Source organism: Myotis myotis, unplaced genomic scaffold (assembly GCF_014108235.1).
Source record: "Myotis myotis isolate mMyoMyo1 unplaced genomic scaffold, mMyoMyo1.p scaffold_m19_p_12, whole genome shotgun sequence".
In the NCBI taxonomy this organism is placed as follows: domain Eukaryota; kingdom Metazoa; phylum Chordata; class Mammalia; order Chiroptera; family Vespertilionidae; genus Myotis; species Myotis myotis.
In genome coordinates, this window is record NW_023416316.1 from 15,884,425 (window position 1) to 15,896,728 (window position 12,304).

Sequence of the window (12,304 nt, forward strand, 5' to 3'; positions counted from 1 at the left end):
TGGGGGGCAGAGAGGGAGCAGCCCTTTCTTTCTGCTTAGGAGGCTAGGAATTTGGTCCAGGACAGAGTTTAGTGGCTCACGTTTTGGTGACCTGTGACTTGAAAGCATCATTCAATTTCAGAACTAGATAGAAGAGGGAAATTATATATATATATTATATATATATATAATATATTACGTAAATTTATATATAATATACATAAAATTATAGATATACATAATTTTGCTCAAACCAGAGGAAAAGGCTCTAGTAGTGGCTGGGAATATGGGCCAATCACCGCACTCACGTCTAAATCTTTATGTGAAAAACGGGAATCACTCCCTCATAGATTTGTTGCTTGTTTTTTTTTTTTACATGGAGAAAAAAGGAAAACTTCTATAAAATGCTGGTATTAGGGTGGTCATTCCATATTGTGCAACGAATGTTTCAAGATAAATTAAATCTCAGACTGTGGGGTCGAAAAGCCCCCGGAGACGAAAACTACAAAAAAAAATCAAATGTTCCCCAATTCGGTGAAGTCTCTTTCATCTCATTCGCCGTCATCGCCACCACACCTAGCGGGCAGGTGCGGGTCCCACCGTCCACTCCCAGCGCGCAGCCGGCGGGCCCCGCACCGGCTGGAGTTCGCCCCCGCGGGGGTCCCGAGCCCGGGCTTCCTCGAACGGCAGCGCCCGGGACGCGGAGGACGACAGCGCACGCCTGGCCTCCGTGCTTGGCCAGGGCCGAGCCGCCGACAGTCTCGCCCACCCGGGATAATTACGCCGCGGTTCGGAGGCTCTCGCGGGACGTCCTTACCTACTCTCCGGAGTCGGGTTCCCAGGTTTTCCCAGCCGGTAGAGGGAGGTACCGAAGCCAGACGGCCGAATGCGGGCGGGAGGGCGGGGCGGCGCAGCGGGAAGCACAAGGCGCGCGCTCCCGCGGACTCCGGAGGGAGACGGCGGGCGGGGCGCACGCGCGCGCCGGGGCGAGAGGCGGGGGGCGGGGTCTTAGGAAGCCCGCCGGCAGAGGGCGCGCTGGAGCCGGGCTGGAGGTCGGCAGGGGGCGTGGCCAGGGGAGGGCGTCAACGCCAGGGGGCGGGGCGGGGCGAGGCGGGGACGCGCTTGCGGGGTGGGGAAGGCGGGGGCGCGGCGGTGGCGGGAGCGTCCCTGGTTTCCGCCCCTGTTTCCCACTCTCCTTCCACCTCCGACCCGCCGGGGCTGTGGACAGGCTCCGCTGGCCCGTCCCCCGGAGCCGCCCCGCTGCTGCCGCTTCCTCCCTCCGCTCGCCGTGAGCCCGGCAGTCTCCGCACTGTGCGCTCCCCCGTCTGGGCCATGGATGGGTAAGTGCTCGGCGGTGCGGCGGTCGTGCGGGGCTGCGCTTGTCCCGCTTCCTTTCGGCTCAGGTCCGGACGCGCCGAGGCCGGGAAGCTGGGTGCGGCACCGGCGGTCGGAGGAGCGGCCCCGGCCGAGCCCGACGGCCGGGCTTCCGGGCGCCTCCTAGGGGAGCTCGGATTGCGGAGGGGCGGTCCGCCACCGCCTCGCCTTCCCCCCCGTAGGGCGCCCCCGTAACATCCGCCCCTCACACCGGGAAGTGGAGGAGAGCCCGGTGGAGCCGCCCGGGGGTTGGGGGCCGGCCTCCGCGCCGAGGGTCGGGGAGCCCTGCCCGGCCTCTCGACACTTCCTCTCTGAAAATGGTGCGCGGCGCTGGGGGAGGCGGAGGCGGCGCTCGGGGCGGGCGTCCTCCCGCTTGGGGAGTTGCTGTTTACCGGCGAGGTGGGGCGAGCGCCGGAGCTGCCCCTGGCGGGGAGGCGAGCGGCCGCGGGGAGGCGGACGGCGAAGTGCACGCGTCGGTACACGTCTGGGCGGCGACCCGCTGCCGGAGCCAGGGCCCCACGCGGGTTTCGGCGTGCGGGGGCACCGGCCGAGGTCCCCGGGCTTGTGCCGGGAGCTGAGTTAACGATCGCTGTACACCAGGCGTTTGGAGAACCGTGGCCGCCTCCCCCCGCCCCCAGGAAACTTCGTGAATCCCCCTGCCATGTATGCAAAATATTGTATAAGTGCCATTTCCGGGGAGCCTTCAAACGCTCTAAAAGTTAATGAGGTCTGTGATCAAAGTCAAGAGATTTAGAATAACCGACATAAATATTTCTCTTGGGGATTCAGCGATATGGGGTGGGACCCGACAGATATTTTCATATTTATTTAAGGAAACAACTGGATGAGGATCTTCCTGAATTGAAGGTCGTAGTATATGTACATCAAGAATTTTTAAAAATGTCCAGCTCTTGTTAGCACCTGCAGATCACTTATGTAGGCATTCGAAGCTTCGTTGGGACTTTGACGTGCTTTTGATGATACGATTTCTGTAAACCCCTCGGTTGTAGAATATGCAGAACTTGTTTGAAACAGTAGAAGCCGTGTACATGTTGCCAGATAGTCGGTGATTGCTGTCATGCTGTGTAAAGACCGTGGAATCTTACAACAGTTTTTACCTTCATTGGATTTCATTTATCCTACTTTCGTAATATTAAGTCTAAATGCTATATTGGATTAACTCATTTGAATGCATATTGTGCGCTGCTAAGAGACATTAGACAAAGTTCAGTTTTACATTTCATTTATGGTTGGATGTTCTTTCAAGTGTTTTTTATTTAATTGAAACTTTATTGTTTAATTGAAGCTTCTCTGGGAGATTTGTTGAAAACTCATTATGTAAATAAAATTTGCTATTTTGTGTAATTATGCCACTGGTTTTAATTAGGAAGGCTGTGAAATTAGTATTTCATTATGTATAGTGAATTGTAAAGCGGTTTGACTTGAGATATGAAAGTAGGTTAGGTTTTTGTATTGGAAAATTTAAAATAGAGGGTAATATAGAGGACTCTTGGGTTATGCATTTTGCCTGTTAAGTTCTTGGACAACATGAAGTGCAAGCTTACTGTTTTGGACAGTGTTTTAAGTTCTGTTCACTCTATATGCGATTTTAGAGCTAAGAATGAATTTAATGATTTAAATAAGGGCAATAAGGTACTGGAAGGTAAGTTCATTTGGGAGATCCAGTACGTGCATGATTTACTTTGTAGCAAGACCTATACCACAGTCTTTTTTTTTACATAGACTTTTTTTTTTATGCACAAACATCAGTTATTTATCACATTTAAAATTTAGACAAATGAATTGCAATTTTCAAAAGTCTATAAGGAAAAATAAATCTACATGGTTATAGTTTAAAACAATTGAATTTGCATCATTAAACAGTCCAAAGTCATAAATTTGTTTACTTTTATTAAGTAATGATATTGTGTGTTATTAACAATATATAGAACTTACAGTTTTCTTTTGAAAGCTATGTAGACAAACTTAAGGGAAGACAGTTTCTTTGGAGTTAGAAGAGATGGATTTTTGTTCAGCAGAACTTTATAGGGGTTTTTACACCTTGGTATTAAGGAATGTGGTTTTGACACAGTGAATTTTGGCTTTCAGGAGGCTAATTAAATTTCTACATTTTCCCACAGCCTGAAAAAGGTCCCTTTTCATTATTTTGAATAGTTAGAAAACAACAAACCACCAGTCAATATCTTTCTAGTTCCCCCTCAAATCCCACTGTCTTGTGTGTGTGTGTCTGTGTGTGTGTTCATTTCCTCTTGAGGTAATTTATATTTAAAGTTTTTTCCTAGTTAACTTTTATTTAAATATACAATTTATTTTAAGTTAAATTAAGTGTTACTATCCTTAAAGTTTTATATTTGTTTCAGATGTATATCATAGTGGTTAGACAATTATATAATTTACCAAGTGATCCTCCAACACAGATTTGATGTGGTAGATTTTATTTAAAAGCCAGTCTTTGAAAGTTTTGATATCTGAAATTTGATGTGTTCTGAGAGACTATGTTAGCTGAATTTTGGTGAGCTCTTTGGGTGGTATATGCAAATTTGCAAAATAGCTACTATTTCTGTAAATCCACTCACTGGTTTTGTTTCATTTAAAATTTTAGACTGGTCATTTATACCAGTGATTTAAGAGAATGAACTTTGGTGATTTTGAGTTTTGGTTTGGATTTGTTAAAAAGAGGTAAATGGATAAACATAATCATTTTATTAAAGCACAACTGTACTCCCCTAAATACTAAAGGAGAATTTGATTTATTAGTAGTTTCTTACATTTCTATTGAAGCTTTGCTTTTACATCATGCTTTTGCTAGGCTGTCCCATCACTTTTCTTTGTATTAACATTTCACAACTCATTGCATTCTTATTTTTATTATTTTTATTATAATGCTTTTTCTTTTTTTTTCTTTAATCTTATTATCTGTCTTTTAAAAACTTGTTCTCTAACTTTGTTTTCCATTTTCTCTTTTACTTTTTCCATACAGTGTTGTTACAGATCTTATAGCAGTCGGTTTAAAGGTAGGAATCTTTTACTATCCTTTAATAAGCATTTTTAAATTTTAGTTTTGGCATTTTTTTTCCAATGGTGAAATCATCTCACCTGTTCATAAATGATATGTTTTATTGTCTGATAATAATCTCTTATTTTCGCTTAGCTCCATACTACATGCTCTTATAGCAATTTTTGGATTTTACATATTTATTAAGAGAGGCCACAATATTATCTTGTGTATCTAAAATGTGAGCAAAAGGTTTAGCCCAAAGTTTCACTTGAACTATCATAGTGTGTGTTTATTTTGTTTTGTTTTGTTTTAGCAAATGTAACCTAGGTTCAGATTTATTTTGCTATCGTGTCCTTTTTTAATATCTTCTCTTGGGTATGCTTTATAAGTAATACAATTATAACAGCAGCCGAAGTTTCTTCAATTTCTACTGTGTGCCAGCTGCTTTACATGTATTTTCACTAATTATTATAACAGTTCTTCAAGGTAGGTATTAATATTCCCATTTTAGAGATGAAAAAATAGGTTCAGAAAATTTGTATTCAAGGCATAGTGCACCAGAGTTTACCCATGTCTTCCTGGCTCCAGAGCCTGGCTCTCCACCCCACCCCACCCCCATTATACCTAGCTGCCAGTAATGAGGATTCTGTCTTAAAGGAGGAGAGCTGGATAATTAATATTTCTCAGTAACACTCCTAAGTTATAAGTCATTTTAGTTTTATCAAAGTCTTCTCATTTAGTGGATTCTAAAGTATAAATCAAGTCAGCGGTGTTCAACAACATGAGGCTTTTACAATATAAATGGGCGTTTTAAGGTTCCCTTTAGCTGGTGTTTGGTATAGCTGAGTTGAGAACTTGGTTCTAGAAGCCACTTACAGTTCAGATCAGTGTAGAAAATAGAAATAATTCATAGTTTTATTATATGTATTTTATATAACATTGTTACGTTACTTTTTATCTATCATCTCTCTCGCTAGCAGGTTCCACACTTCCCCCATTTGCATTTATTGGGTCTGTTGGTGACATTTATGTTCTTAAAACACCTTAAAAAATAAGCATAAGTACAGCATACAGCATTTGAGATTAACAATGGTATGTCCAAGATTATAATTGGAACTGTTGCTTATATTATCTTTCGAAGTTGGTGGAATTACTTGCTTTGGCAAATTTTGAGCATATTTTATAACTTGAAAATAAATGGAGGAGCCTCTTTTGGTGGGATGTTTCCTCCCGGCCCCCCTTTGTTTTTTTCTGATACACTTAAGTCATTTTCTCATTTTGGGGTGATAGAGATTAGAAACTGCAGGAAGGAATATTTAAAGTGAATGTTGTTTTGGTCTTATCAGAAATGTAATTTATGATTCTAGAGTTTGGTAAAAAATGAATACATGAGGCATTTTAAAAACAATCATTTGGATTGAGGAATTATGCTTGAAGGATTGTCATGCCTGTTTTCTTGTGGAGAAAAATATATTTTGATGATAACTAAAAGAAAAATTTGAAGCCAGCTCAGGGCTTCTGGCTGAGCAGCACTCTCCCTGTGGGAATGCACTGACCACCAGGGGGCAGCTCTTGCGTTGAGCCTCTGCCCCCTGGTGGTCGGTGCACGTCATAGCAACCTGTCGTTCGGCTGTTCGATCTGCATATTAGCCTTTTATTAGATAGGATATAAACCAAAATTAGTGAATTTAAATAAGTCTTTTAAAAAGTCGGTTATTTTTTCTTCCTCTATTTGCTGTGTGAATATAATGACTAAACAAATAGTTGTAGCCAGTGCCAAGAGTGGATTCCATATGTTGCTTTTCAGGGGTCAAGAGTTTGGGATCCTTGCTCATACTTGATATTGCCAGTCTTTACATTAGCCATTCTAGTGGGTTTAACTAGAATTTGCATTAACCTTTTGTACTTGCACCCTTTCATGTGATCTTTAGCCATTCACTTACCATTTTTTTGTGAATGTTGTCTTTTGCCTATTCATTTCAAGTAGGTTTCTTATAGATAACATATAGTTAGGTCTTTTTTAAGCCACTCTGACAATCTCTGTCTTTTAGTTGATATATGTAGACCACACTTCAGGTATGATTAATTTAGTTGGATTAATATTTACCTTTTACATAACTGTTTTCTATTTATTGACTTGTTTTTATTTTCTTCCCTTATTATTTTTTTGCCTTCTGGTTTTCATTGAATATTTTATGTGATTTTTTTATCGCCTCTTAGCATATTAATTATACTTCCTTTAAGCATTTTTTAGGGTGGTTGCAATATACATTTACAACTCACTTAAGTCCACTTTCAAGAAATAACAGTATATTGCTTTGTGTGTAGTGTAGGTACAATACTTTTTTTTTTTAGAAATGTCAGTCATTTTTTTTTAATTGGTACAATACTTTAGAGCATTCCCAATGCCTTCTTCTTGTCCTTTATGACATTGTTATTCTTCATTTCACTTAATCATATGTAATCATATGCAATAATCACCAAATACATTGTTAATATTATTGCATTAAATGAAGTTATCTATAAGATCATTTAGGAGTAAGTATAAAATAATTTTATTTTACCTTCATTTATTTCTTCTCCAACAGTCTTTCTTTCCTTATGTAGATCCAAGTTTTTGATTTATATAATTTTGCTTCTCCCCAAGGAATTTTTTAAAACGTGTCTTGCAGAATCTACTGACAATAAATTCCTTTGGTTTTTGTCTGAGATAGTCTTTATTCCTCCTTTACTTTTTTTTTTTTTTTAAATATATTTTATTGATTTTTTACAGAGAGGAAGGGAGAGGGATAGAGTGTTAGAAACATCGATGAGAGAGAAGCATTGACCAGCTGCCTCCTGCACACCCCCCACTGGAGATGTGCCCGCAACCAAGGTACATGCCCTTGCCTGGAATCGAACCTGGGACCCCTCAGTCCCCAGGCCGACGCTCCATCCAGTGAGCCAAACCAGCTAGGGCTCCTCCTTTACTTTTGAAGGACACTTTTTATATAGATTCTAGGTTGGTGGGGTGTTTTTTTTTCCTCCCTTAACATTAACTTTAAATATTTCACTGCACTTTCTTACTGCTTGTATGGTTTCTGATGAGAAAGAAACATTTATAATTCTTATCTATATTCCTCTATAGATAAGGTGGGGTTTTTTCCCAAGACTTTTCTCTTTGGTTTTGGTTTCCTGAAATTTGAATAATATGCTAAGGTATTTAAAATTTATTGTGGTGACAGTGGTTAATAGGATCATATGTTTCAAGTTTACATCTCAATACAAGATCTGTATATTGCACTCTGTGCCCGGTGGGCACACAAATGCATCCCATTCTTCGCTAATGTAACTGGTATCTTATTGTCAATATGTAAAATACATTGCATATTGACTTTGTAACTTATGATATTGCTATGTTACTAGTTTTTGTTTTTTGGTTTTGTTTTGTTTTGTTTTGTTTGTTTTATCAGCACAGAAGTCTTTTTTATTTTTTCCCACTTATCATGCCATGAATTCATAGGGAATGGGTCCCAGCAGCTCAGGCTCCTTTCCATTGGTTCTCACAAAGTGTGCTTCTCTGGGTGGAGCGGGCTGACGCTTCAGGTGAACCCAGGTACCTTTCTCTTTGGCTTCCTTCTTTTTCTGATCATTTTCTTTCACACGTTTCAGAAAGCTATCTCTGCTCTTAGAGTGCTTAGTATGCTCAGTACGTACATTAATTCTCTTGGCAAGAATCTTGCCCTTAACTTGCTTGTTCACAATAATGCCCACTGCATGCTGGGTGACATTGTAGACTCTTACAGTTTTGCCCTGGTAACATTTGTGGGGCATTCCTTTTTGAACAGTGCCCATTCCCTTGATGTCCACAATATCACCTTTCTTGTAGATTCGCATGTATGTGGCCAAAGGAACAACTCCATGTTTTCTAAAAGGCCTAGAGAACATATAGCGGGTGCCTCTCCTCTTTCCCTTTGTGTTAGTCATTTTGGCGAATTATTGGAAGATGGCGGTTCCGGCCGAAAGGCTGTTACTAGTTTTTTTAATTCCTTAGAATTGTTATGTACATGATCATGCATCTATGAATATTATTTTATTTATTCCTTATCAATCTGAATGACTTATTTTATTTCTTGTCTTAATGTGATGTTTCGGACCTCCAGTATAATGCTGATAGAGATGATAACATCCTTAATGTCATTCCTGCTTTGAAGGGAAAGTAGTCAGTCTTTGTTAGTTGTACATTTTTCTTGGATGCCTTTTTTCAGGTTCAGAAAATTCTTTTCTATATCTCATTTGCTATTTTTGGGTATCATGAGTGGATGTTGAATTTGGATCTTTCAAGATTTGTATATTTTAGCTAAGATTTGTATATTTTAGCATAAAGTTGTTCACAATATTTCCTTATCCTTTCAATTTCCCTTGGATCTGGAATGATTCTATATTTTTAGTCCTGATATTAGTAATGTGTGTGGTTCCCTCCCCCCCCCCCCCCCCACCCATTGGTCTAGTTAGAGGCTTTTCAATATTACTGATCTTTTTAAAAGCCAATTTTTGGTTTTACTTCTGTATTGGTTGATTCTTCTGTTTAATCGGTTTTACTCATTATTTCCTTCCTATTTATGTTGGGCTTAATTTGTTTTTCTTGACTTGAGTTTTTTTTTTTGTTTTGTTTTATAGCCTAAAACAACATTTATTATTGTTAAGATTTATCTAACATTTTCTGTGAGTCTGGAATATGGGCCTGCCATAGCTGGGTCCTCTGGCTCTGGGGCTAACCAAGGTATTAGTAGATGAGATGTTGCAGTCATCTTCTGGGGACGAAATCTACTTCCAAGCTCACTCAGATGGTTGATGGCAGAATTATTTACTAAGTCAAATGATTAATTATGAAGGTAAATTATGAAGATAGAATTTTTAGACATGCATAGCCCTAGAACGTTTACTTTCTGTTTACCTTCATTTAGGTAGTTGTTTTAAGGATGTACTCCTGTAAACTAAGAACAAGGAAGACAGAACTTAAAAAAAAAAAAAGAGCCAATCCAGAATAATAATGAAAAGAAGACTCAAGTTAACAGCTGTTCTGAAGGCCTACAAAGCATTCCAGATTGACACAGGAGGAAAGAGGGTTTTAGGAAGGAGATCTTGGGAAGAAAAATAGGGACTAGGTAGAATGAATGGTGTCATGAAGATTTTGGGTAAAATTTGATGACATAATAAAGGACAATGATGTGAGGAAAATAAAGGCAGTTAAAAATCTCATGGAAAGCAAAACTGAAAAAAAGAAAATCATGGTCTAACTAGGAACCAAATTAGAATGTGGCATAATGTTAAGAAATTGATTTGTTGAGCATCATCTCATTCACCCGAAAGGTCACTCACTGGTTTGATTTCTATCCAGGTGATGGATTCAGTCCCCAATTGGGGTATGTACAAGAGGCAACTGATCAATGTTTCTCACTCTCCCTCTCTCTAAAAATCAATACAAACAAAGAATTCATTTGATCTTGATTCTAGGAACAATCTTTCAAGTGATCTTAAGGTTGTAACAGACCATAGAGTAAAAAATGAAGTATGTCAGGGTTACATTTCCTTACATAGTGATAACAATGTAAATGTTTATTAGTTTTCCACTTTGAGTCAACCTTTGGACAGGACACGAATCGACAAAGCCCAGAATACTGCTGTTGCAGGGCAGAATGTAATAACCATAAAAAAATAAAATAACGGAGGGACAGAAGGAGAGAACAGATTACTAGCACTAATAGCTTTGTCTTTCAAAATGGAGAATCAAGAAATAATTTCATATTGACAAAATAAGCAATAAACTGTAAGTATAGTATTTAAAGTTCAAAGATCTGTAGTAATAATAGCATAATATGCAAATTGACCGAACAGCAGAACGACTGTCTGGATGACCACGCTGTGACATGCACTGGCTCCAGGCCAGCTAAGGCGGGTGCAATGTGATTGGTCAGGGGGCCCTGCCATCACTCCATGACCGCCCCGCAAAGGGTGGCCCAGGCCACCCTTTGCGGGGTGATTGATTTGGGGGCTCTGCAATCGATTGCCCCAAAGAGGGAGGCCCCGGCCATTCTCTGCATGGTGATCGATTGTGGAGCCCCGGCCAGGTGGGCAGGGCCTCCCTCTACTGGGCGATTGATCGCGGAGCCCCCCCATCGGTTGCCCCAAAGAGGGAGGCCCAGGCTACCCAGCCTGCAGCACTGTGGTGAGTGGGCGGGGCCTCCTGGCTGGTGGCCACAGAGGGAGGCCCATGCCACTGGGCTGGCGGCACTGTGGCAGGTGGGCGGGGCCTCCCTCTGTGGGGTGATCTATCTGGGGGCCCCACAATCAATTGCCCCACAGAGGGAGGCCCAGGCCAGGCGAGGGATTGCTCTCCACACCTGTGGCCCACGGAGGGAGGCGACCGGTGTCAGGGGGGTGGGGCCAGCTGCCGGCAGCCTGGGGAAGGAAAGCCCTGATAGGCCCTGATCACCGGCCAGGCCTAGGGACCCTACCCGAGGGGTCGTGGATTGGGAGAGGACGCAGGCCGGGGTTAGGAACACCCCCCCTACACACACGAATTTCATGCATCGAGCCTCTAGTAGTTACGTAAGAATTAAAATTGCTAGCACATATTTCAAACAGGACAGAAAAAAGGAAGTGTAAGAGATAAATTTTAAAGTTTTCACACTAGAGGTTAGTTTATTTTTAAAGTTGATAAGTCAGAAATAGTGTTATAAGCATATATTTGGGTTATGGAGATGACCATTGGATAATTAAATTGTGTAAAGATTTGGATATGAGTGGAGAGACTTGCTTTTATCATATAAACTCCTTTGTAACATTTGATGTGTTATAGTATGTGTATTTGATAAAAATAAAATTAATAAGTTAAAAGAACAGAAGTAATTCAACAAAAAATAAATTTAACTATGTGTATATAGGGAACTTTTGTTTCTAGTGTTATTCCCCCACAGGTAGCAATTTTATTAGTTTTTTTGCTTACCTGTCTAGTACCTTTTTAATGCAAATAAAGGCAAATATACATATTTTTTCTTTCAATTCTAATACAAAAGGTAGCATATTTATACTGGTCTGTGGTTCTGCTGTGTGGTCAACTTGCATATTATGCTTTTATTATTACAGATCTTTGAACTTTAAATACTACACTTACAGTTTATTGCTTATTTTGTCAATATGAAATTATTTCTTGATTCTCCATTTTGAAAGACAAAGCAGTAATCTGTTCTCTTCTTCTGGCCCTCCCTGTGTACTGGTCTACATTTGGATTTTTTTTCACTAAAACATAAGGAATCTTCCTCAACCCCCCCCCCCCAACCCCCCATTCTAATTTTTAACAGCTGCAAAATATTTTGTGGCTATAGAAGTTATTTATTAGTTCCTCTATTGATGGACTCATGTTAATGTCCAGTATTCTAATAAAGTTTCTTATGAATAATTGTGTTCATCTTTCATTTTACATATATGCTGTAGTATTTGGGAAGTGGAGTCCCAGCATGGGATTGCTATATCAAAGGTTAAAGGTGTCTCTAGATAAATAATGACAGATATACCTCCACTAGGCTAGTACTATTTTGCGCAGTACAATTCTTGCCAAGATTATCCTGTTGAACTTTTGTTTTTCTTCCGGGCTTATTGATGATAAATGTTATCTCATTTTAGTTGCATTTTTTAATGGGTGACATAGAGAATATTTTTATATCTTTAAGGGATATTTTAAATTCTTTGTCTTTGGGATGCAGGTTCTTATTTTTAATTTTTCTGTCGGCTGTCTTTTTCTTTTCAACTTTTAGAAACTTTTTATAAATTAGGGAGGGAAAGTTGGCCTCTGTAATGAATTGCAGATATTTTCCCCAATATGTCATTTGACTTGCTTATGAAACGTTCTGCCATGAAGGTGTTTGATTTTTGGATTATTGAAGTTAGCAG

At 40.5% G+C, this 12,304-nt stretch overlaps 2 protein-coding genes across 9 annotated transcripts in view; one reads left to right on the forward strand and one right to left on the reverse strand.

The window, feature by feature from the left end:
- Window positions 1–1,126: 1,126 nt before the first annotated feature.
- PTBP3 (polypyrimidine tract binding protein 3) overlaps window positions 1,127–12,304 on the forward strand; it is a 77,499-nt gene continuing 66,321 nt past the window's right edge. For 2 of the 8 annotated variants that reach the window (XM_036330001.1, XM_036330002.1), the window contains exons 1-2: window positions 1,130–1,319; window positions 4,355–4,388. In XM_036330001.1, coding sequence (XP_036185894.1) covers window positions 1,312–1,319; window positions 4,355–4,388 — 42 coding nt within the window. In that variant the 5' untranslated portion in view covers window positions 1,130–1,311. Of the gene's footprint in view, window positions 1,320–1,998; window positions 2,017–4,354; window positions 4,389–12,304 lie in introns of those variants that run through there. The other 6 variants (XM_036330004.1, XM_036330007.1, XM_036330009.1 and 3 more) reach the window with 5 other exon arrangements.
- Window positions 7,816–8,371, reverse strand: LOC118667180 (60S ribosomal protein L21-like). Its single transcript, XM_036330010.1, has one exon. It carries the CDS (start codon window positions 8,336–8,338, stop codon window positions 7,856–7,858), a length of 483 nt encoding a protein of 160 aa, XP_036185903.1. The 5' UTR covers window positions 8,339–8,371; the 3' UTR covers window positions 7,816–7,855.

What these genes read in the sequence shown, in the direction of transcription:
- LOC118667180 (XM_036330010.1), bottom strand. Translation starts at nt 8,338, where the DNA reads ATGACTAACACAAAGGGAAAGAGGAGAGGCACCCGCTATATGTTCTCT.